We start from the raw sequence: 26,719 nt of genomic DNA, 5'->3' as shown, positions 1-26,719 counted from the left end.
ATAACACTGTTGTCTACAAACATCATAGTCCAGGAGATTCATGCCTGACCTACATATGTCAGGTAGACACAAACATCTGCAAACAAGCAGAGGCTCTGGGGCAAATCCCTAATGTAATACCTAATGTCAAGTATAAATTAAAACTTTCTTTGAGCATGAGTCGATTTAGACTTTTATTTTGAAGACTCCGCAGTTCGGCTTCCGCTATGTTCCGCTGTTGCTTAGCAACGATAAACGCTCTCATGGTTTCGGCCGCTAGCTTGTGCTGATTAGCTGGGGTGGGGGTACAGCATTCTGTGGGAGGAACTCTTTACGATGGATGATGAAGATTTGGACAAGTTGCTGGATGAAGTCGAGAAAAAGTTTTGTCGCAACGTTTCAATCGCGTCCTCAGCGGCTCGCACCAACTCAAATGTGGCTGGAAAAGACGAGAAAGACAAAGACGGACAGAAAAAGCACGGGTAAACAAAGCTAACTTGGCTAGCACATGTCAGGTATAAGTTAGCTGAGCATTACTTCAGCTTCCATGCATTGCTACAATTTAATAAACTTAATGATCAGTTCAGTTTATATTCAATGACTTCAGCGTTTTCAAATTATACTAGAAACTGCCGAAATATGCAGAATATGGGTTATTGTAGATACAGAGGTTTGCTCTTAAAAACAGTCATTAATATCTGTCACCAGCACCTGCTACAACTCCAAGACACTAATCCATGTATTTGTTTCTGATTTAGTGCCACAAAGCCTAAACGGTCAGTGAACAGTGTCACTGAGGATATTGACGCCCTGCTGGAGGAATTACAGGAGGAAGACTGCAGTCCTTTCCCTCAGCCAAAGGTAAGATTGACTTGAACCCGTTCTGAATTCTGGAAAGAGAACTGTGAATTACAAGAAGTGAATTACACCTTAAAACATTTTTTAAGTCTTGCATATGATTGAGGGGCACACTGCTGTCATATACTTTAAGTTTTTAACTGATGCTGAGCTGGCACTGCTTGTATCTGAAATTGTTAGGAAGACTTAATCTTGCGTTGTGGTCCCATAATCTTATTTTGCACTGCTGTATCATGTCTGAAGTGATGAAGTGGATGAATGAAATGCAGAGTTGTTCTTTCTTCTTTGTCAGGCTCGGGATCCTCATAAAATCTTACCAAGAGCTGGTGTTGGCCCTCAGGCTGGCATGCCCCAGAGATTTTATCAAGCTTTAGCAATAAGTATATTTATTCAACTAGTTTCACTTCACATGTTTGTTTTCGTGTAGGACCACAGAGTAAGTTCAAAATGTCAAGATTTATTTATCTCAATATCTGCATTCAGGTTAAGCACTTACACAAAGGTAGTTATTACCCTCATAAGTCAACCCGGCATTTGTCAGCAGTGCCTGATAGGAATATGTGTGGTTTAGTGCTTTAGTCAGTAAGCCTTGGAAGGCCCTATATACATTCACCAGCCATTTCATTAGGTATACACCAGTCAAGTGGTTGTTAATGCAAATCCAATCTAAATAGCCAATCACACGGCATACAGTCAATGCATTTAAGCATGCTGATGGTCTAGACAAGCTCCTTAAGTTCAAGCAGAGAATCAGAAGAAAGATGATTTTAGTGATTTTTGAATGTGGCATAGTCATTGGTGACATGGTCTGGGTCTAGCTGGTCTACGTATATCATAAAACGCTGATCTGCTAGGATTTTCTTACACAACCATCTTTGCAGAGAATTTTCTGGAAAAGAGAAAATATCCAGAGAGCAGCAGTTTTCGGGGTCAAAATGCCTTGACCCAGAGAGGTAAGAGGATTAAGGCTGTGGGCTGAATGGAAGGCAACAGTTACTCAAAAAACCACTTGTGTGAGACCAGGAATGCAGATGAACATCTCTAAATGCACAAAACATCAAAGTTTGAAGCAGATGAGCTACAGCTGCAGAAGAGCACACCAGGTGCCACTTTTCTGTGGTCACTGCTTTTTAGGAAACTGATTGGTCAGCAAAAAGTGATTTTTATACGTGTTGATTTGCAGCACAAGTTACCATCGCAGTGTATTCTTGTAAGAAGTGAACCGCTTTTTAGGGTAAAACTTTAAGTTACTTTGATAAATCTCTAATGTTGCTTGAAAGTACGGTACTCTGATTGTTCATGAGCCACAGTTTGAGAACCACAGTCTTACAGTGCCCAATGAATGAAGCAGGTAGTAGCCTTAACTTGGATAATTGAGCTGATAGACAGGTATACTGAGGGGAAAAAACAGAAAATTATTGTTTGAAACTATTCTCAAAGGAGTTGCATTAGCTAATCGTGTTAATTTTGCAGAAAGTGAGGGAAAATATATAATAAAAGTAGAGGATACACAGTTTCCAGTAACAAAATTCCAAATATTTAATGTGTGTCAGCTATTAACTAAATGGATGATGTGACAAGTTGACTTATTAGGCAAGACCAAGCCAAAAAATGTGCTATATGAAACAATTACACTAATTAAATAAATTGCTGCCACAAAGAACCCCAAACACACACACACACACACACACACACACACACACACACACACACACACACACACACACACACACACACACACACACACACACACAGGAAATATCTGTTCCTAATACACTGTAGTTCCCTGCGAATGCAATTTGTTAAATTTTTTCCTCTGTTTTGCTTTTGTGCCTTAGAAATTGTTCAGTTCAGCATCAATTTAACAGAAAAGCTATGATCAACCAATTTGACCAATAAAAAGAAAGTTAGTGACCAGCAGGTAAACACATCGGAGCATTTCAAGCTGGAGAACCAGATACTCAAAGGATTTTTTTTTTTCAAGTGGGGGCAAAATCTATTAATTTAGGTACGGCTCAAATTCTTATGTCCAAATTATTTTTCAGATCCTCTAAATAACACATGACTCAGCCGCTCTGGTCCTCTGACAGAGGGAAACTCGGTCACTCTGACCCACAACACTAAAACTGGCTGTGACCAGCTACGTTTGGTACAAAGAGGATGCAGCTCAGGCACCAGGAGCGGGTTCTAAGAAGAGGCAGGTGGAAGAATACGATTATGTGAAACACTTAAAGTGCCGATAGGTTCAGCTTCTGCCTTCACAGTCAGACATTATTATGATGCACCTGTCTCATCTCCAAGTCTTTACCTGCATTATGAATAAACAGTAAGAGCCATAAACATACACCTGGGTTTTCAAATGTCCTCTTTGTGACAGCTCTACTTGATTATAACTACACATACACAAGAGGGATGGGGAGGAGCAGGTGGCGATAAATGTAGGTTTTATTTGGTTGAATTCTATTCACAGTTTAAGAAAGAAATAACTCTTTTTTTCTTTTCTTTTTTTAACCTTTCATTTTAGGCTGAGCAGTTTCCTAAAGGGCCACATGTGGAAAAGAGGCTTCCATCTCAGTCAGGAGGAAGAAAGTAAGTCTTTTAGTTTATTCAAAATTAAAAACAAACAAACAACAAAAACATGCAGGCATGCAATAATCACAGGATGCAAGGAAGTTAAACTGCATTTGTCTCCGAGTTAGCATTTCTACATGTGCCATAAGTTTGGATATTTACTAAATCAGTGTATGAAGGATAGTTAACCAAGATAAAAGTCAGTAACATATTATGTGGAAGCGTATCAGTGGCCAGATAAAAGTCTTTATATTAAATATAAAAGTAACAACCAGGTTGTGTGTTTGTTCAGGCTGTGTATCCTGTTTATGCAGGATTTTGATTTTCTTGCTCTTTCTGTTTGTCTGGACACAATCTGCACTGCGTGTTCTGCATCCAGGTGCTGTCCTGTTTTTATTGGCGGGAGCTCTGTCGCAAATGGTGTCGGAACAGCCGCATCCAAGAGGTGTGAAAAAGTAATTTCATACTGAGAGCGTCTGTCAGGTCTCGTCTGGTCCTGGTTTATAAAGATGTAGAACTCTAGGATCCACAACATACTTTTTATTAGTTTAAATAAATTATACCACGGTGCATTTTCAAATGATTATAGACCAATGAGTGATTACCTATAGTGTGTATTCATTGCCTATTGCAAATAATAACTGACTGTATACCAATAGATCATGTGACCAGCTGAGGTGTATATCCTGCGACTTTCGGGTGCTGATGTTTGATGACTGTGAGTGGGATTCAACCTGTAATTACCTGTTCCTCAGGTGAGTCTGCAGGCTCGATGCCATGTTTTTCTCATCTTGACAAGAAAATGCGTGATTAAAGAAGTTTTAAAGAGGAACACGAGTAGCAGATTTAAATTGCTCCTTATGTATGGCGCTAGTGGTCACCTTTTGTGTTTTACATATGGTGTGTCTATGGGAATGTATTTAAGGTAGACACACGAACACCTCACTGGCTTCAAGCGCAAGCTTAGCCTCTACAGACTGTATATGCAGTTTAGTGTGCTCTGCTAGTACTTGTTAAAAACTTTGGTTTTTGGTCAGCCTATAACCTTCAAGTGATTGATCGGGATAATTTACGAGCCCAGCAGTGATTATTTTTAAATATTTGAACTCTATCTGCAACTTTTCATTGAAACTTTTGTAGTTTTTTACAGGAATTATGATGACTTAGAATAGTAGGATGTGCAGCTGCATAAGGCTTGTTGCTAAAGTTGATGATGAAAATGTTTTGATTACTTTTTACATAATTCTAGTTTTCAGTCACGTTTAAGTCTATTAGAACATTTTAGAATATCTGTCACATATAAATGAAACACTAGAGGTGAGATAAACACGAGTAAAGCCATCAGAAAAAGTATAATAAAATGACCCCACTCTGGCATTTTAGTCTCTAGAATAGCTTGGTCTCTTGAGACTCAAGCTATTCTGTTTTATCACTTTTCAGATAAAACAGATTTTTTTCTGCTTCATTTTTCCTCTTGAACACATAAAAACAAAATACAAAAACTTGCAAGGAAAAGGATATATTTGTCTATAAATTTGCCATACATATTTTTAAACCTGCTACCGGTTTTATCTTGTGACCCCCCTCCCCCAACACACACACACACACACACACACACACACACACACACACACACACACACACACACACACACTTATTGTCGTCCTTATTGGGGATCCTAGGTTACAAACCAGTACCAGTGGGGCTGTACAGAAGTGAATTTGCACAGCATTTCATTGTTCTCACCACTTTTTCGACTTATGTGGCATCAATTTGATGATCCATAACACACACACACTGAGATCCCCTGTGTGAGTTTCAACTGTATTCACCCCACCTTCCCCGCAAAGCCAGGGAGCAGTGATAAAGTAGTCTGTTACACATAAGTGCAGATCAGTTGTTGTGGACTTTAGCTGTTTGATGTGCGCGTACTGAGTTGTGCGCCTTGTTCTGACAGGTAACAGTGTGAAACTGAATGAGGCCACTTTATTAATGCAGCAGAGGGACAAAAAAAAACAAACTCTGAACATGACATCATCATCTGGAATGAGGCTTTACTGGCCAATCAAGTATGAGCAAACACATTTGTACCCAAATAACATAAAAAAAAAGAATGAGTCATGAAATCCTATTTTACAGTATTAAAAGCCTCTGTGCTGCCTTTTATTATTTTATAAGGAATTTCCTGGATGTTTATCTTAATACCAACCTTGTTAAGTGTGAGACTCCAAATTATCCACAACTCTTACTCACATATAATGTCAGGAAGGCTGGATTTTTTGGGGATATTGAATGAATGTTCTAATTATTATAGTCTACTCACATTGTAAGTATGTAAGTGAATTATAAAAGTCTTTCATTGCTCTATTACAGAACCCTTTCAGTATCTCAGTATTTCAGTCTTAGTGCATGGAATGGCTACATCGACCAAAACAGTGTTTTTCACTTGTTCCCATATTTGGGACAGTGAACTTGTTGGTGTCATTACCTTTACCACATAAAGCACCTTAAGGTGACCATTTTTGAATTGGCGCAATATAAAAACGAATCACATGGCATAAAAATTGAATTTAAATGTTTATGCGTTTTAAGAAAATTATATTATTATTTTTTCTCAAGATTTATTGGGTTTTTGTGCTTGACCAGACGGGGGCAGTAATGTTCTGTGGAGCTACTTTTAAATGTATATGTTTTTGTTTTTTTTCCTTCTAGACGAGCTGAACTCTGAGTAAAGTAGAACAGGGCACATTGTAAAACATGGTCAGCCCTCATTAATCCACCCACAGTCCTAATGACTGATAAGAGCAGTTATCTTTCCCCAATGGAAACAACTCAGCATCTGCAGATCTTTGTGACTAGAATATAAACAACCACACTATCCTACTCCCACACCCTTGTTAAGCCTCTCCAGAAAACTATAAACTAAGCAGACTGCTGGTACAAGCTTACAGACTGAGTATCACAGTTATATAAATGTGAGCATATTAGGTTTTCTTTCTGTAAACTTTCTCTTGACAGAATTCACATAATGTCTTAGTTATCTGTGAGTCGTGCTACTTGTCAGACAAGCACCAGTCTGTTTTTACTCTTGTTGCTTGTGTTTACATCCCAGTTCATAGATTTCTTTCTGTTGCTCAGAAAATATATGAAAACAAAGTTCATGAGGACATAAATAATTAGTAATATGTGATATTGTGAATGCAGTTTGAACTACACAAACAGGTTCATCCTCATGCTTTTATCTACTTATGATGATGTGATGGCAGCACGGTGGCACGGTGGTTAGCACTGTTGCCGCACAGCAAGAAGGTCCTGAGTTCAATTCCACCATCAGGCCGGGGTCTTTCTGTGTGGAGTTTGCATGTTCTCCCCGTGTTTGCGTGGGTTCTCTCCGGGTACTCCGGCTTCCTCCCACCGTCCAAAGACATGCAGCTTGTAGGGATAGGTTAATTGGATAATCCAAATTGTCACTAGGTGTGAATGTGCGAGTGAATGTGAGTGCGAATGGTTGTCTGTCCCTGTGTGTTAGCCCTGCGACAGACTGGCAACCTGTCCAGGGTGTACCCCGCCTCTCGCCCTATGACAGCTGGGATAGGCTCCAGCGCCCCCCGCGACCCTGAAAAGGATAAGCGGAAGCGAATGGATGGATGGATGATGATGTGAGAAATGAGCTTTCCATAATTTTAATACTAAAGCAGTAGAATACCATTCAGATAACAGCACACAGGTGACGTCCATTAATGTTACAACGGGTAATGGTGTCATTTTGTCCGCACGTGCAGCTACAGGAGGGGCAAAGGTTGACTTCTGGTGACGCTGTCACTCGTTATAGCGGCGGTTCTTAGACTATGGCGGGTCACACTAATGGGCCACGGATAATCAGGTGAAAAGTATGAAGTGAGACTAAGGTGTCTGACCATTATTTAAGTAAAGTAAGTATTTGAGTAAAAGTTTGAGAGCTACTGTAAAGGCAAATAAATAAATAAATAAAGGAACTGAGGGTTTAACTGAACACTGAGGCTGATTAACGTCTGTGTCGAATGTATGGAGAGCCTACAGTGTGGATGATGTCGTTGCCAGCATTTGTATCTGCACATGGTGTGACTGCATTGTTCTACTGTTTGCAGGTGACTTTCTCTTTTCAAGTTGATCGATTCTCTTCCATTTCAATAGCTGGAAATACGTAGGTGTAAACTGATTGATTGATAATACTTTATTCATCCCGAGGGAAATTGGGTTAGGGCTGATGGTGCTAAGACACTGATTCATGATTGTTTCTACATTTCTTTTAATATTATTGGAGATTTGATTGAAGTCAAATTTGTTAGTAGATTAGCTGATGGTGAAATTCTGGTCCAGTACCATCCTTATAAAATTGCCTTAATTCCTCAAAAACGGAATTGATTTGCATCAGTTGGCAATGTGATCTTAAAGCATTCCATCTGATCCTTTCCGAATAAGGGAAACTCAATCTAGACATATTCTCACTTTGACAATGGAAACAAAATAACCTCATTAATGAAGAAAAATTGCTCCCCCATGTACCAGATGTCTATGGACATTATTTTGTGGATTAAGTCTCTTTTAAAAATAAATCTGAATTGAGTTGAAAAGAGAAAGGTTGGCATTTCAGGCCTTTACACTAACACGAATTCAACCTAATTTCAGCCAGTCATCCATATCCCACTGAGCAATTTTCTGTTGATTATGGGTCTGAAAGGGTGTGTAAATGGTACAGAGCTGTCGAGATTAAAATCATGTTCATTGTGGTTCAGAGGGGAAAGTTTAGTAGATGTCTAGATCACACATAAAGCTACTTTCAGGTGCTCCTTATTCACAATGGGTCACCACAGCAGTTATCTCCACACGCTTAATCTGGCAGATTTTTGCAGCAGATGCCCTTCCTGACACAGCTGCCCAAGAGATTGGTGTTTCATATGAGGGGTCTTTCACCTGTTAGGCAAATATGTAACTACAGTTTTAAATCCAGTCTTTGTCCAAAGCAAAGCATGTTTCCCATGGGGTTACGCCTATACTGCATGGTGAGCTTATTTGCATGGAAGTCTGGGAATTAAAAACTTGTGGTTCCCACAATAGTAAGCATGATGTGGCTGTGGTTAGATCTGCTGCCTTGTAGTCTTGAAGACTGCAGAGAAAATGTTTCCTTCAATTTTTTTTTTGATAAAAAGGCTTTTGTTTAGATGCCCATCAAAGTTGTCTTCTACATCTTTTCACCTAACTTCTGCTAAGTAGAAGGGAGATATTCTCAATCTCGTGACATAAAATATAAAGTTGTAATAGAGGAGCTGTTTGGTGCTTGGGTCTATATAGTTTCCTTCTGAAAGACAACACAGATATGCATGTAGGATAGATCGATCGATAGGTAGGTGGGTAGGTGGTGATTTATGAGTAATATCGGAATTAATATATAAGTACATACACAAAAGATCTAATACATCTAAATGAGTTGTTGTTAGTGTGCGGGTAAAACACCAGAAATCCTCTGATTATGAAAGGTTTCCAGAGTATATAGAAACGGTGAAGCTGGCTCTGTGAAGCTTAAGACGGTCTTAAAGTGTTTTTCACTGGAAAGTGCAGGAAACCTAAATGTATGTGTCCAGAAGGCTTTTAGTGCTTGGAAAGACATTATGAGATGTTAAGAAGGCTGTAAATGTGTCAAGTTTTCACACCAGGATATACCCAAAGATATACGTCCACACCAATGGCATGTCAGCACTTAGCAATGTTTTTACTCCACAAGTGTGCAATTTACTTTTAGTGTGATTTTAGGTTCAGAGCACTTTGAAGCACTCAGGAGCACTCAGGATGATGAGTTTGCCCTTCATGTCATCACGTCAGTGTTATCCTCAATAAAGCTTCAGTCCGTTAGGAGTAGAGCTTCGACCTTTCAGCTACAAAAGGTGAAGTTTAAAAAAAAAATTAATAGAAACATCACATCGGAGGCATGTACATATGCACTTCATAGCCTCTAAATGTAAATGTAGGGAAAACATATTCACATGCAAATTTACTTTTTTTTTTTACAGACCTGGTGACAGATTAAAATAAAAGTTATGCTATAATCTATTCAAACACATTTTACTGGAGGGTTAAGCTACCGAGCTGTAATTTAATTTCACACTTGATCTGTGTTGAACGAATTAAATTCATTGTTTTTGTCTGAATAGTACATTAAGTAGTTTACCCATAATTTGTTAATGAGGAATATCGTGTTTTCTGTCCTCAGTGGTCTGAGTAGGTGATTTTCCTTTCACACTAATTTGACATTTGCCTGGTCATGTGTAGCTTATGCATCCATTACTACCCACACGGTTGTTGTTTCTTCTTAATTAAGAGGCTTACACCAGGACATTAACAGTGATAGAAGTGCATGTCTGCTGTGCCTATAATTTTAAAAGCAAAAGGGAGTGGCACAGTATGCAAATTTAGAATTGTTTGCATAATTTTCTACTCATAAATTATTATGGGGTGACCTGCATGACGCAGATTTTATTTCAAGCATAAAGCAGAAGTTAAAAAAACATCAACCTCAAACAGCACAAAGCTAGAGGAAAATACATGTTAAGTACACTTGAGCGTAATGTTAATGACTGTCTGTATTCATTTGTCACGCAGAAGCATGCATTTTTATTTAGCGAAGATCAGGGTACTGTTATAGATGAATCTAGGTCAGTGGGTCAGGATTATTCATATTGGACTATTACCGGTGTAAACTTTAAATATGTTTGATTTTACGTTTTCATGTCTAAATCAAATGTTTCATATTTAATTACAGTGTTTAACGCAGTGCTTAACACATATATTCGACCACCTGTCATAAAAACAAAGAAATACAAAAAATTCAGAAATCGGTCAAAGACTTGTTTAAACCTAAAAATGACATTTGCATTTATAAGCAAATAACAAACCAAATTCGTGTTTTTCTACCCAAATTAGAGCCGGCACTTTGGACCTCTCAGAAATATATCAACCCAGACATTTAACAACTAAAACTAACAAAGAACTGTAATTTAGCATCTTCATCAAAAAGTAATCATCCATGCATCCATCTATTCAAAAAATAATGATAATGTGCTTTACTATTTTCTTTTCAGCTTTTTTTGGAAATTCGGAAACATGAAAAGGTTTGATTAAAGAGTTTGTGGGCACTGGTGGTTGTTAATCACTGTATATTTAAAAGATAAAAAATAAGTCATTATATAGTTATTTCCGATGAATGACTTTGATTCCTTTATCTAGCCCATTCAATTTCATGATGTTATTCTATGTAAGGATATTAAAATTCACATTTTTTCTCTCCTCATGCTAAAGCCAGGACTTTAACTCAGTGTTTCCTAAGTTGCAGAGTTTCAGTACTGACGGATGTAAGATCCGCTGATGTAAAAGTGAAAAGACCTGGGGCCCGTTCTTCTTACGTCGCTTACTACATCCAAGATCAAATGACACATCCAAGACCAAATCATTGCGCTAACCGTGAGCTCGCTATTCCGGTTCTCCAAACACACCTGCTGTTGACGATTAGTACAGCTGGATGAAGTAATGTGAGATCACTGGGTGTTGTAAAAGGGGCTACGCATCGATAGTAGAAACATTGATTGGCAACCCTCTGATTGGTCGGCGAAAATGTCGAAGGAGCGCGCTCGGTATTTTTCGGCAGCAGAGCAAGAACTCTTGAGTGAGGGATTTCAGGAGTTTCAGAGTTTAATTAAAACGCAAGGGAATACTGCAAAGGCTGCAAAAGCAAGGAGAGAGGGCTGGCAGAAAGTTGCTGACAAATTAAACTCGTAAGTAATTTAATAATAACAATAATAATGGAGTGGATTTATATAGCGCTTTTCAAGGCACCCAAAGCGCTTTACAATGCCACTATTCATTCACTCTCACATTCACACACTGGTGGAGGCAGCTACGGTTGTAGCCACAGCTGCCCTGGGGCAGACTGACAGAAGCCAGGCTGCCATATTGCGCCATCGGCCCCTCTGGCCAACACCAGTAGGCGGTAGGGTAGATTTATCATATCACACTATATTACCCAATATTATATTACATTATATTATATTATAATATGTTATATTATATCCTCTTTCACATTAGAGCCACAACAGGACCCACTAGAACATGGGAACAAGTAAAAGTGAAATATAAGAATATTCTACAGAATGGTAATATTTATCACTTATATTGCTTGTCGTCTCTTGGAAAGAGACCCTGGAATACTCTGTTTGTTTGTTCATAACAGCAACCAAGAAAAGGGCAGAGCAAAAAAAAAGACAGGTGGTGGTCCTGCACCCCCTCGTCAACAAGTTGGTTAAGTGAATAATACCCTCACAGGAATATCGATATCTCTCTATGAGCACACTGTCGCGCTGAGCTAAAGGATCCTGTCTGTCCCGCAATATACGCTGAATTCTGAGGACTCTCCTTATCAATCTTGCACCTTCCGCAATGGGTGGCTCGCGTAAACGGACAGGATATGACTGCGACAGGCTTCCCAAATCCACCTTCGCTTTTATAGCCGTGGTCTCTCATCTTGATTACATGAAGTAATTTACAATTACTACTCTGAAATATGACTTACATCTATAATAATCACATACATGTAATAGAATGTTAATAGTACATTTCCCTTTTTTAGGAAATGACCTGTATGTATCTGTGTGAAATCAATAAAAGGATCAAGTGCTGCATTATCTTTAGTTACATTGATGTTATTTATTTATGGTGAAACAGTGGTGGAATATCGCTGTTGCTTTCGTATGAATGAAGCGGACATACCTGCGTGGCCGCGATCTAATCCTGTTTACATAAAGTAAACCTGCTCCCGAGCAGGTTTACGCTTACTGTTGCTATGACAGCAAGTCCCGGATGAGCTTCGGGGAACCGAACGATCCAAGATCACGCGAAATCGTCAACAATCAAATCCAGCTAACTTACTTAGCGAGGTACGAAGAACGGGCCCCTACTTTAACCCAAACTGACACAGTATAGGTTGGTATTATTGTTTGTGTTTTTGGAAAGGTTACTATATGGATGATATTTGTCATGGAGGATACATCATTGTAACAGTGTATACATGATTGAAAACAAAGAAGTAGAAGTGTACTTTAACTTCTATCTACTTTTAATTAATTACTGGAATGCTGCAGCCTTTCTGTTTATTAATAATAATGGATTGGATTTATATAGCGCTTTTCGAGACCCTCAAAGCGCTTTACAATACCACTATTCATTCACTCTCACATTCACACACTGGTGGAGGCAGCTACAGTTGTAGCCACAGCTGCCCTGGGGCAGACTGACAGAAGCGAGGCTGCCATATCGCGCCATCGGCCCTTCTGGCCATCACCAGTAGGGTAAAGTGTCTTGCCCAGGGACACAACGACCAGGACAGAGAGCCCAGGGATCGAACCGGCGACCTTCCGGTTACAGATGCGATTCCCAACCCCCTGAGCCACGGTCGCCCTATTGTCATCCATCATGTTCATTCTTATAAGGAAATAATTTTCCATGTTTAGTGGCTGCTTCCAGCATGAGCAAAAGTCATGTCAGACTGGTTTCTTGAAACATAACAAAGAGCTCTGGTGATGCATTAAAACGGACGGTTGTATCAACTCTGAAGAAATTATGTGATGGCATTGTGTCAAACTCAAAGGATTGTTTCCAACATCCTGTGGATTCCATGACTGCACAAATTGAGGTTGCTTTGTGAGCAAACTGAGGTACTGAGTGTACCCATCTACCAGTTACAGAGCAACACTGACATCAGTTTAAAGTGGTGTTTGTGTCCAAAGAACATTTTTTTTTTAAATTACAAACTGTCTCTAAAGCTGCTAGATTTTCCCCTTGGTGAAGTCTGTCAGAGGCTGTGTGATGAAAACACTGCCTGAGCTGCTGGAAACACAGAAATGGAACCAGTCGGCCAGTGTGTTTCATATGATAAAGATTCCTTTATTGTCGCTATACTTTGGCATCATAGCTTAAAAGTTCCTTAAGGGCAAGAATCCTTTTTTTCTCTCACTTTCATCTGTGCATGTCAGATATTTTGTCCTTCCAGCAGACTGTCTGCAGGGCTGCAGCTGGAAGGGTAAGGTCTTATCCCTGTAACGATTAAAGTTCACTGTCTGTCTTTCTCTGCCGGCAGGAACAACATGCCGGAACGTCAGAAGCTTGGAACCAAGCTGAAGAAGAGGAGAGGCTTGCGGGCGTACGCCTGCCAGTGCAGCTGGATCTCCACGTTAGAGCCGACAGACCTCAGGGACCAACCTCAGCTCAGATGGGTCTGTGGCAAACACCAAGACTGATTTTCCCTAACCCCTAACCCTCAGTGCTAGAAAGACTGTTCAAGTAGTACAAAAAAACCCTCCAAAATTTCTGAAAATGTAGGAGTTTTTTTTTAAAAAAATTTAAATATTGTATAAATGGTAAATGGACTGATTCTTATATAGCGCTTTTCTACTCTCCCGGAGTACTCAAAGTGCTCTATACAACATGCCTCATTCACCCATTCTCACAAGCACTTTATCTATACATAGTGCTTTCTAAGTACATTCACACATTCATACTCCGATGGATGCATCGGAGAGCAAGTTAGGGTTAGTATCTTGCCCAAGGATACTTGACATGCAGACTGGAGGAGCCAGGGATCGAACCACCAACCTTCCGATCAGTAGGTGACCTGCTCTGCCTCCTACAGCCACCCAGGACAACAGGACAAAACTGCAAACGTGAACACATTTCTTTCTCACTCTTAACTGAAGTCTTTCATTGAACTACCTAATAAACAAATTGGTATTCTCTCTGGCCACACACGTGGCAGCACATCTGCTATAATTTTGTTTGTATTTAACAAAATAAAAATGCAGACATAAGTGTACACATTAGTTTTTGACTGCCAGTGAAAACTGTTTTCTTTACAAATAACTTTTGCTGAGCTAACACAGCCAATCCCTCAGCATGTTTGTGCTCTCTGCTCATATTACCGTCATATTAAATCATTTTTGGGCTTTTTAAAGAAATTCTTTTAACATTGCACTCAACAACAAACAAATCCTCCCTAACAAAAAAGTAACTTCAAGGGCCAAATTGCATCATATCTCTTCACATCAATATATGAGCCACAAGTAGGCTGCAAGTGGCCCCCCAGGCCGTGAGTTTGAGACTCCTGCTTTACACAGAGGGGCCCAGACTAGATTAGAATCCAGGTCCTTCTTTTCTCCAAATGTGTAGCTGTAAAATGATTGAAATTATCAATAAAATGAAAATTTTGATTGATAATTGATCTATGAAATGTATCTTTGTATTTAAAGAGTTTGTTAACTTCTAGTTTGACAGCTGGCATCAAAATTTACACCCAAGCGCAGAGTTTCGCTGTTTTTAAAAACAGTAATGTCAACATAATAATGTTTCTTTTTTAAAAAATGTCAGATGGCCTTAAAAGGCTTTGACTGCCAGAAGGCAGAGGAGTTCAAAATGAAAGTTCTGCAGTAAAAGGAGGAAAAACATCTGCAGCACAACAGAGCAAATGGCACTTGTGATGTAACGGCTGTATTTATTTTTTGACCTGCTTGGTTGTTTGCTGTCCCAGTGAATTAGAAAATCTGAGATAAACTCTATAGCTCTGTTGCTCAGCTGCTGCGTTTTTTGGGGGGGATTACTTATTGGAACATTTTCAGAAAACATCTTCTTCCTTTATTTCTCCCAATTTCTGAGTTGTGCTCATCTGAATGTAAACATGTTTAGCATTAACCTCTTTTCAGAGTTATCACAACTCATTTGAGTGTGTGGATATAAAATCCAGAGGAAATTGGGATATGAAGCAAAAACAATTACAAAGAATATTAGGCATCTGAAAATTATGGTGACTAGGGACTACCAAATGAAGCGCCGAGTCAAGGTAAGTATTTACTTCCTGTCGACTCCTCTTTAGCTGCTAAATCCTCCACAGGCTGGGCTCACAGGCTTTTTTTTTCTTGCAGAGAGCTTCTGCTTGCAATCAAAGGCAACCGTAGGAGTTCTCAACAATGAGGCCAAAACCTGATAAAAACTTGCAAAACCAGGTGATGCTGCAGATTCAGCTCATAATTCTCTGTGGTATAATTTCCAAAGTGACTTTATACATGTTGGATGTTAATATTTGATTCTGGTAGGCCACAACAGATCCTTGCATTTTAGTGTGTAATAATTATGACATTATATCTGCTGTTAATCTTTACAGTTAATTAAATTATGGCATCGCTGTTTTTTCACCAGCAGTGAATTTTGCAAACTGCAAAGACAACACTTGTCACCTCCTCCTCTCAGCTGAGAGTAGCTGCATGTAAACTGTGACTTTTGAGCTGCTCTGTTGGACAAACAGTGTAATGGCACCATTTCCAAATCACCCCATGGGTCTTTTTATGCATTATGTTGTCCATAAAAAAACTGCAAAGAAAAAAAAAAGTTTGCATGTTGATAAATGTCCGGAAACATTTCCTGATGCCCGTTTGTCTTTCTGACAGCAGCATCTGGCTCCACACCAGTGTATTTGCTGTAATAAGCAAATGCATATTACAAGCTATTCAGTAATAGCAGTGTGTAAAAAGTGGGGTTAAGTATTAAAAACTTTTTAAATGTTAAAAGAAATGCTGTGTGAATGTGTGTGCACTCAAAGCGCTTTGACTGGAAAAGTGGTAAAACTGTTAGCAAAGGTTATTTAAATCAAGAAAAGTAAGCCAGAGAAACATGTAAGAATGAAGATATTGATGAGTTAAGACTCATCAATATCTTCATTCTATCTTTAAGATCTGACTGTAATTAGTTTTGTATTGCATCAAACGTGTGTTGCTTAGATGTTTTCTTTTAACATGCTCTATTCTTTCACCTGCAACGTTGGGGGTGTTAAACCATGTGAGGGTAAGAAAGTTGATTTACCCGTTTTAACAATTGTCAATATTAAGACTTATTGGGGTTTTTTAAGTTTTACAATTGTTTCTAAGGATCTGTATTTCTTGTGGATGTTCATCAAGAAAATACAAATTTGGTAGGTCAGTGATGATTTTGTGCATGTTGATCTTGAACGTAACCTGAGGGCTGCACTGCAAAGCAAGTGCAACATAGCCAAGCTCTCTTTACTTAAGCTGACTTGACAAAACCTAAAACCTTAGTGAAGATAAAGGGGTATCACAGTGGCGGTGGTTATCGCCTTTCTCCGTTAACCCAGGCATTAAAATGTGTAACGAACCTGAAACGTCTTACAGCAAATCGCAACACTGCTGTGACAACAAAGAGAGAAACATTCATTCATTCCCAGCATCACAACAAAGCTTTAGAGCATGGCTTCACTGAGTCGTTTTTATAAAATGTGGAAAGACATGTTGATAAATACAGAACATATTTCCTGAGCAAACAATCTGTTCAACACTTAACGCATAATGTAAATTAAATGCTGAGTGAAAATATGACACCTCGAGATGGTTTTACACTGAAACTCTGACCTTAACCACTAATCTTAAAACTCAAAGTCCAACACAAATCATACCTGAACCATCATTGCAACCCTGAAAATGCAGAGTCACACCTGAATTTACTCCTAATAAGCTCCTAATCCTGCTTTATAGTGAAGACTTCAAATCAAAATGATAAAACAAATTAAAATTCTTTAAAAAAAAAACATATAACAATACAATAAGTATTTCTGTATTTTGTGCATAATATTAACCACTTAGACTTTTCTTAATCTAAAATGAAAACCATCTCCGTCTTACAGCAGAACTTTATTTAAATGTAAATGTTCTCTGTTATATATCGTTTTTTAATCAGGACTTAAGCCAAGTCTTAGTCAATTTGGAGATTGTACACATCTTTTTTCTTCTATCAACGTGACATTAATGCTGTAACGTTTTCCACAATACTGTTTCATATTATATAAATGAGTAACTGAACTAAAGCAGCAAAGAGCCCTGCTATGAAACAGCGTATTAGCTATCTCAGCTCGTCTCGTTTCGAGGAGGCTGCGTTTCCTCCATGTTGTGACTTGAAAATCTGCAGTTTTCTGCACCGTCGAGCTTCAGTAATGGCTTTTGAAGTGACGACAGTTTGATGCCTCCGAGATCATTTTTATGCAGCGCTTTAAAGTCGAGTCACAGTTTAATGAGATTAAGCTGTTTAGCTGTAAACACAGATAAAGCCACATGGAGTCACATCAGTGGTGTACTTAGTGAGCAAATGGGAGCAAGGTGAGTTTTCCTGACATGCGCTGAGAGTTGCTAACACGGTCGATTAAAAATCTCATAAATCAATTACTGATGATCTAAAAAAAAATTTAGATTTTGGTTCACAAAACCTGGTGATGGTTTGAAGTAAACAGTAGATCATCGGGTTTATTTAAAAAATTGCACCCACTGCAAAAGTATATTATTCTTTATTCATAGAAACCCTAATCTTATCTCAGATTAAAGCTTTAAATCTGGACCTATTTAGCAAATTCTTACTGCCAACAAATCCAGTAAAACAAAACACATCAACATTGGTTTTTCAGCATTGTGCCTTTTGCTTCCCCCTAAAGAAGCCAGCTCATTAAAACACTAAAATAGCTACACTATAGATTACAGCCACAGCTTCTCTAAAAGAAAACAAATCGTGCATTTCTCGGGGACTGGTCTCATGCACATTGGGTGCCTTGCAGGATGGTGTGGGTGAAAATGAGCCGAAGCTACTTTGTGTATGTTTTAGTAGTAATAAAGGTTGAGTGGGTACATTCAGTGTTGGTTTGGTTAAATGCAAGAACAATTTACAGTGTTCTGAAAAAGTTTTCTGCTCTCCTTCCTAAGTTATATTTCTTTATATTTTCCTATGAGTGGGTGCATGGATTTATTGAAACTATGGAAATATAGTTTATAGGCCAAGAAAAAGATTGTATAAATTTTAATGTGCTTGAAAGGTAAGCAGAGGCTTCAGTTTTCAGACCCCTCTTCTATGGAACCAGCTTCCAGTTTGGATTCAGGAGACAGACATCATTTGTCATATAATTGTTGGGTTTTTCTCAGTATGTATTTTTGTAGGGTCTACCTTACGATATAAAGCGCCTCGAGGCGACTGTTGCTGTGATTTGGCGCTGTATAAATAAAATTGAATTGAATAGAATTTAATTTAATTGCAAGTCAGTAATTAATATCATCACCTTTATTCTTCAACACAGCCGGTCTTATGTAAACGTTCTTGTAACAGCTGTCCAGGCTTCTTGAAGAACATTGAAAACTCTTCTTTGGATGTTGACTGCTGTTTGTTGTGTTCTCTGTCAAGACAATCCCACACTGCATCAATAATATTAAGGTCGGGGCTTTGTGTGTTTTTCTATCCAGTTATGCTTTTATTGCATTGACTTTGTGTTTATTATCTCTGAAAAATTAAGCTGTTGCTTAATAAAAAAAAACACACCCCAAAACATTCCTCCTAAAAAGATGGAGGTACGTGGGCTGGACTGAAAATGAGTGAAAAAGCAGCCATTTCCCCCCCAAAAATTTGAAAGACCTTCACAAAAACTTGAGAATTATGTCTCAAGACCACTTTGAAAAGTATGAAAGCAAAATGTGAAGAAATGCAGGGTAACTCTAGACTTTTGCACAGTACCCTAGTTGAATACTGCATTTTATAACATGCCTTTAGTGTTACATAAAAAAAAAAAAAAAAAAAAGAGATAAAAGTTCATTCTTTTTCCTCCTCATATTGTTTTCCATGAAGTCCAATATACACGAAAGCTCAAATCAGCATGTACATATATATAAGGTGTTGAATAACACCATATATTATGGTGCCATCATGCCGCACAGCAAATATCAGGGTAGAGCGCATATCGGTGGTTATATAATACGAGTCATACATAAATAATCGTGGAGACTTTTGCAGGAAGATTTTGTGTTTTTCAGTAAACAACTAGACCGCATCACATCTGCCACAGGTGGATGAGTGGTGGATAAATGTTCTTCAGTCTTCTCCAGCGCTCCATAATCACACATATTGTGTTTAATACCGGCAAAATCATTGCTGAGTTGTTCATAATGACAGTTTTTGCTTTCTTCCTTTAAATAATGATTTGATCATGACTCAAACATGAGTCCTCCTGAGCAGTGATGGGTAAGACAACGCCGCGTTACCCATTGCTACACCTGCGTCCATTGTTTTCTCTTGTATGTAAGTGTTCACACCAGCAGTGTATTGATGTGCATCATCTCATCAGGAGATGTCCTATTTCCAAGCATTAACATTCATTAGTAGGGATGGGTACCGGTGTCCGGTGCCATGATGGCACCGGTTCTGACATAAACGGTAGTAACCAGACCGAAAAGCAGCGCACATTTCGGTGCTTTATTTCGGTGCTTTTTTTTCCTGAGCTGTGATACACTTTAGATTCTAGCCAATCATTTTACGTTTCCGAGGATAGTAGGCGGGGCCAGGTACGTACGTTCTTTTATGCAGAGCTACAGATTAAAAATGGCCAAGGCGAAGCGGTCAAAAGTCTGGCTGTACTTCACAGCAAAATATGCAAACTCAGCAGCCTGCAACAAGTGCTTTAAGGTGATACTGTCAAAGGAGGTAACACCTCAAATCCGATGAAACACCTGGCGACGCATAGAGTTTTTTTTAAAAGCCCAGAAATGCACCGTATTTGATAGCTTGCTGCGAGACCTCACACCGAGCACATCTACTGTGCGTGGGTTGCCTGTTATCGGACCCGGAGTTAGCAATATCCCCCAAAAACCCCGAAGAGGAGAGTCCTGGCCCCTAGCCCTGCCAGTGTAGCAGAAATGATGATGGCAGCAGCAGCCGTTCTTCTCTGCGTGAGTAGCTTAATGTTGTTCATGTGTAATTTACGTACCACGTTATTACATTAATGCATGTGAGGTGAACTAGCAAACACCATCATAGCTACATGCGGCTGTCTTCTTGTTTGATGGCAGATACTCCCTTCACCCTGGCCAAAAAGGCTAAAATGACTAAAGAAAAAGAGGGAAACAGCTAAACATGAGAGGTTTTTGGACAAAGTTTGTGTTTTTTCCATTGTTTAAGCACTGCTTCCAGCTAAGAGTGATACCATATATGCCCCATAGCTGCAGAAAAGGCTAACTTTGTTATCTTTTTACAAAAAACCAGCTGACCATGAGAGGTTTTAGGACCAATTTTGTGTTCTCCATTCTTTAAGCACCGGTTTGAGCACCGGCACCGTTTCAAAAGTACCGATTTGGCACCGGTATCGGATAAAACCTAAACGATACCCATCCCTATTCATTAGCATGCGCTGCAGCTTTCAGCCCATGTCGGGCACTTTGCTTTGCTGTCAGTGAATCATTTTTCCTAGCTGAGATGTCAGTGAAATAGCTGCTGTGATTGCAAAGTCATCAGACAAAATAAGAAGTGATCACAGCAAAAGCTTTCCACTCAAAAATACAAAACCAATATTTTCAGAATTATTTTCTGTGGATTATTTTAAAAGGCTTCACTTTGGAGTGTAAAAAGCTTCTTTGAGCGAATGAAGAGTGAAAGTTTACTGTGACGTGATGCAACACAGACGCAACCAAACCCTGTAATTTTTCTTGAGCATGACAAACTTCTAAAAGCAAAGCAAGGACTGACGTGAAAACTTAGAAGGTTGTAAAGCTGCTGGATACTAAAAGACTGATAATGTACAACTGATTAGTCTGATGACTGTGGTTAAATATCTTTACACGAGATCTTTGTTGTGGTTTATGCAATTAGAGCATGTTATGATCTTTCCACTCCTCAGAATAGCACTCTATCTGCCTCTTCATGCATCCAATCTGCAGTATGATCTGTTTCTTGTGAGTGAGACGATGGAACATCGGGTCCGTAGGCAGAAACAACTTGTTTGGTAGTTGAAGTTGTCACACAGTTAATCGCCAAAATGTTTCCAGTTGGTTGGTATCTTATTTTTCCATCCACACTTTGAAAAGATCACTGCATGCACTCTGAGCACAGATGTTGTGGTCCTACATTATTGCACATAGTTGGGCATTGAGGAGCTGTGGATAGAATTTGTGCCTGACAAGAACATAAGACATGTACTAGGCCATGAAATTGCAAGGTGTCTTAACTGACTGTGACACATTAGTTTGGGGCTCTGAATTTTGAAGCCTCAGCATTGCTGTTTTGGCTGCCACCAGAAATGAGTGCAAAGTTATCAGCTAAGGCCAAATCGAAACACAGACGCAACCAAACCCTGTAATTTTTCTTGAGCATGACAAACTTCTAAAAGCAAAGCAAGGACTGACGTGAAAACTTAGAAGGTTGTAAAGCTGCTGGATACTAAAAGACTGATAATGTACAACTGATTAGTCTGATGACTGTGGTTAAATATCTTTACACGAGATCTTTGTTGTGGTTTATGCAATTAGAGCATGTTATGATCTTTCCACTCCTCAGAATAGCACTCTATCTGCCTCTTCATGCATCCAATCTGCAGTATGATCTGTTTCTTGTGAGTGAGACGATGGAACATCGGGTCCGTAGGCAGAAACAACTTGTTTGGTAGTTGAAGTTGTCACACAGTTAATCGCCAAAATGTTTCCAGTTGGTTGGTATCTTATTTTTCCATCCACACTTTGAAAAGATCACTGCATGCACTCTGAGCACAGATGTTGTGGTCCTACATTATTGCACATAGTTGGGCATTGAGGAGCTGTGGATAGAATTTGTGCCTGACAAGAACATAAGACATGTACTAGGCCATGAAATTGCAAGGTGTCTTAACTGACTGTGACACATTAGTTTGGGGCTCTGAATTTTGAAGCCTCAGCATTGCTGTTTTGGCTGCCACCAGAAATGAGTGCAAAGTTATCAGCTAAGGCCAAATCGAAACACAACACAAATCGAAATTGAAGCAATGAACCAAGGGAATTTGGTTGGTGCTAAATTTTCTCAAAGTAGGTATTTCTTTCAGAGGAGGAGATCCAGAGGGGATTCGTTCTTCAGGGAGCTGGCTGACAAATGGTTGACGCACCAAGAAGAGTCTAACAGAAGAGAGTAAGTTCACCCAGCAAAGCATGAACAAGACGCTAAACTGAAGTTGTACGAGTTGGTGAAGAGTGGGTGACTGAGACGGACCTTAAATAGACAGGTGGGTAATGAGCCGAGCGAGTGCAAAAGCCAGAGATCTAGTGGGAATCTGCAGGAAGAGCTCACGGGAGCAGTAAAACCCGCTGACTCACAACCCCACACAAACACTATCTTCTGGGAGAAAGAGAAAAATAAAAGTACAGAAAAAAATGAAGTAGGCCAACCAGTCGGCAACAAAAATAGCATTTGTCAGATTATTCCTTTTAAAAAAAACTGCTGAAGAGTTCCAATGTGATATATAACACATATAACACGCAGCTCTCTATGCTGGTATACCTGTCAGTCAAAAGGCCACACGCTTACGCGTCAGCCTTAATAGTGTCCATATGGATGGATTTAACAGAAAAACACCCACTATATAGTTGCAGTGAGGGGAGAAACTAACCATAGATACCTGGCTGTAAACATGGTTTTTAATGCTGTTAACTTGGGCTCGACTCAACCTTAAGCCATCATGGACTTGACTTGCAAACAAGAGCAATAAGACAGGATTGAGATACCTGCAACAGAGTCCTTCATGGTTTTACAAAGGCCTGTAGAAAGTAACAGAAAGGAGATCACTTTTATTTTGGAGTATTTCACAGTTCTTATATGGATCCCACCTCCACCAGACTAAAAAAGTTAAATAAGCTGGAAGAGTTCTTCACAAGCAGGAAGGGAAATGGAGCAAATCCCCCCTAAACTAAGGAATCACTGCATGTAAGATGGCATCAAATACAGAATACCATCTGAGACAGAGTTGGCTGGAAACTAAAATTGCCCCTTTTCTCATTCAAAATATTTTATCAAATAAGGACTTAAATCAATATCACAGAAGTAAATAAATAGTTTTATTTATTTGTGTAATGCATCATTCTTTTGTCAGAGGAACAATCACATCAGTAGACAACTGAAAAACACTTGTTCTTTGCTTTCTTGCACGCTGTCACTCAGTATTGCCAAACTTCTTTGTTTGTGAACCAATGTTGGTAAAGCAGTCTTCCTCACACCACAGTTTGTGAAGAAATTCTGCACACTGTTTATTGTCTTTGCTTATTGGCAGAAAGCATTAGGACCTGCTGGGATCCTTTTGACGCTCAGCCGGGGGCAGTTATCCGGCTCGTCTGATATATTGTCCAACAATTATCGTATCTGAGGAAAACCCAGGCTCTCCTGCTGCGAGTGTGAAACAACAGCTTTGGGACAGAGGCCATTCACATCTCTGTGGTGTGATAGACTCAGCAGTGACAGCTAATGTGAAACAGGCTGCTCTTTGTTGAAAGCATGTGGCTGCTGGTTTTGTAATATGTTAAATGTGTTTAGCGATGTGTGACTGTTTTACTGACTCATGAAACTCAGTGTTCAGTCGCCGCTGCTGAGTAAAATTTATAAGCTTAAAAAATGAAAAGAATCTCAGCAGGTGACGTCAGATATACACCCAAGACTATTTGTTTCCCGCAGCTTCCCGCTGTCCAATCAATACATTTTATCAGATGCCCTTTTAATGATTCCTGGAGTCAGGATTTACACAACCCCATCTCCAGTAGCCTTGGGTGCCTTTCTTCTAAATAAACAATTGGATATGCAAAGGAGGATTCCTGAGTACTGCTCCACAAAATATCAACAGGGAGGTGCAAAAAACCTTTAAAGCCACTCAGGCTGAAAATTGCCAATTAAAAGAGGGAAGAAAGGAAGCCATGCAGCACATCAAAGAGATGTTGGCCAGAAAGTTCACAATGTGCAGCAGCCTGCGTGAATGTGAACTGAAAACAGAAAAACAGCGAGATGGTATCATTGTACAAAGAGGAGTGTGACGCTGACCACATTGCTGGAGGTGGATGGAAAGAAAAAAGTTGCTGGACAACCAGCAGGAGGGCCAGTTCAGAGGCTGATAATCCCATTTAGCGATTGCCAGGAGGAGGTAAAAAGTGGCAGTGAAATACTGGACATGGACACGTGGGATTATTATAAAAGTTCAAAAAAGACAAAACCTTGATCCAGCGAAATCCAGGACACCACAGAAGAGCCTGAGTGGGGGTGACAGAAAGAGAAAAGAAAAGAAATGCTCGCATAGAAACTATAAGAAACATGACCAGGATAAAGAAAGTCAGGAAAAGAAATAACCTAAAGGAAAGCAGCTGAGAAAAAGAAAGAATGGAAGAAGGTCGAGAAACAACTGACAAAAGTCAAAGTAAGCAGTAAAGGAAGGAAAAGAAACAGCTGAAAAAACAAGAAAAAGAGGCAAATAAGGCAAAAAGGGCAGGGGGAGAAAGGGAAGACAAAGAGTGGCATCTGGATTTGAAAGCATGCGATGTCTACAGAAAGCTGCTGATTCAGCTCAGGCTGAACAGGGGGTTTCTCTTCCTTTTCCTTTCTCCATTCTCCCAGCTTCATCTTCCCCTCTGTAACTTTAATGCACTGCCACCTCTGTCTTTCCTCACTTTCTGTCAGCAACATCTTGTTTGATAAAAAACACATTTTATCATATCTAAAGCACTGACAGACTAATATTTTAGTGGCTTACTAAATGAGGATTCAGACATGATAACCTGAAGTATTTGAACTAACTCTCACTGATTATTTTGTTAGAGCAAACAGTTCCTGCAGCTCTGTATGCAAGCACGCACGTCTTTACTGTCCTGTACAGACTCTGGTTTGGACTCCCTTGTTTCTCAAGGAGTGACGGGAGAAATGGAAGGTCGAAATGTGACTCAGATTCTCTGCTGTGAGACAGTCGGAGGAACAGAATGACAGCACTGCTGCTGAGGAGGAGGAGGAGGAGAAACGGCAAACAACAGCCGGAGAGATGAAGCTTTGAGCATGGTGGGATTGATGAGGTTTCAGCTGCTGTCCTGGAGAAAATTGAGGACAAATATAAGCTGCACTCAGGGCTTGAATATTTGATCATTTAACTAGAAACGCCCAGCATCCCAAACATAACATCTGTTTTTGGTTCGTTTTCCTTCTGGCAGCTTCATTTAATCACATTATCAAAATAAACTTTTGCTCTGTTGCTCTGATAAAGGGGGAAGTATTCCCTCAGTACACCACGCTTTATTTACAAAATTCAAAATCTGTTAATCGCTCTCAACTATTTTGCATTCGTTAGTCTGATAGAGACAACCGGAAGCACAGCTTAAAGGCTGGAGGAGGGCAAACATCCCAAAAGTTGTCTTGAAAATATTCTTCTGAGACTCTTGGTAATTTCCTGTGCTTCCTTGTTACGCACTGTTGGCATTTTTATGACTTCCAATTCTTTTATCTGTATGGTATTTTATAATAAAGGCAGCTACAACAGGGCGTCTGTTGATGACAGCTGCTTTGTACTGTTTGGAAAAAATGCTGGGTCTTCAGTTCATTAAGCCTCTGTGGCCATCTGAAGGCAGCAAACAATAGATGTGCTGTCAGAGTGCCTCGATATGAAGCACGACCGTCCACTGCGTTTGTCTTCAAACACTTTTTTGGGCCTCCTTGAGATGACTGTTACCATACACGCATTAGACCAGTGGCTCGAAATCCTTTTTGTTATGCTGGAGACTTTGAGTTTTGTTAATAAATGGAAAATGGGCTGATATATATTCACCCCTTTATTACTTAAGCAAAGAACTTTTTACTGCAAGCCGCATCAGCTCATCCTCACAGCACTGTATTCTGCAGCTTTAAGCTCCTCACGGACACGTCCCCTGATTTAACCTCATCTCTCTATGCTCACCTTCTTCTTTCTTCTTTTGCCGCCCCACACAGAACCTGGTTCCTCCAAGTGCTTACCCACAGGAGATCGATTGTTGTGGTTTTCTCACTAACACTGTAGGGTCTTTACCTCACAACATCAGCCACCTTGTTGTGAACTGGCACTATACAAATACAAGTGATTTGCTGGGATGCAAAACTTACTGTACGTTCATCTTCAAATATCTAAAATTACTGTTTTCTATTGAATCAGTTTAACAAGCGAATATCAGGTGATTCAAATTTATTCCTGTGTGCTGTTTTATCTTTTAATTGTATGCATGTAGATGCCATCTGCTGTAAAGCCTGAAACCAATAAGGAGAGTCTTGATATTTAAGGATGCCTCTGGCTGCGTTGGCCTAAAATATCAAATTAAAAGTTAAAGAAGCTGTGCTGTGTTAGCTGTGCCAGGGATATCAAGAGGACCAAGAGGTTCTTCAGGCTGTAGAAAGCTGCATATGGAATCAAGCAAAT

At 39.5% G+C, this 26,719-nt stretch overlaps 1 protein-coding gene across 1 annotated transcript; it reads left to right on the top strand.

Annotated features, from left to right (window-relative positions):
• The first annotated feature begins 220 nt into the window (after positions 1-220).
• cfap418 (cilia and flagella associated protein 418) lies at positions 221-16,523 on the top strand. The gene is made up of 6 exons (XM_085423626.1): positions 221-461; positions 738-840; positions 3,362-3,426; positions 3,788-3,853; positions 4,068-4,163; positions 13,571-16,523. Exons 1-6 carry the CDS (start codon positions 316-318, stop codon positions 13,728-13,730), a joined length of 636 nt encoding a protein of 211 aa, XP_085279752.1. The 5' UTR covers positions 221-315; the 3' UTR covers positions 13,731-16,523.
• The last annotated feature ends 10,196 nt before the right edge of the window (positions 16,524-26,719 follow it).

The sequence above is a fragment of the Rhamphochromis longiceps genome, linkage group LG11 (genome assembly GCF_057381845.1).
Source record: "Rhamphochromis longiceps isolate RC_006_pf linkage group LG11, R_longiceps_female_GT1.1, whole genome shotgun sequence".
NCBI lineage: Eukaryota > Metazoa > Chordata > Actinopteri > Cichliformes > Cichlidae > Rhamphochromis > Rhamphochromis longiceps.
The sequence above is the reverse complement of the archived record's forward strand: the minus strand, read 5'-3'. Positions and strand labels throughout refer to the sequence as shown.

Coding starts and splice junctions, on each gene's coding strand:
- cfap418 (XM_085423626.1), top strand. CDS start 316: ATGGATGATGAAGATTTGGACAAGTTGCTGGATGAAGTCGAGAAAAAG. Junction 841..3,361: donor GTCCTTTCCCTCAGCCAAAG/GTAAGATTGACT, acceptor CTTTCATTTTAG/GCTGAGCAGTTTCCTAAAGG. Junction 4,164..13,570: donor TGTAATTACCTGTTCCTCAG/GTGAGTCTGCAG, acceptor CTCTGCCGGCAG/GAACAACATGCCGGAACGTC.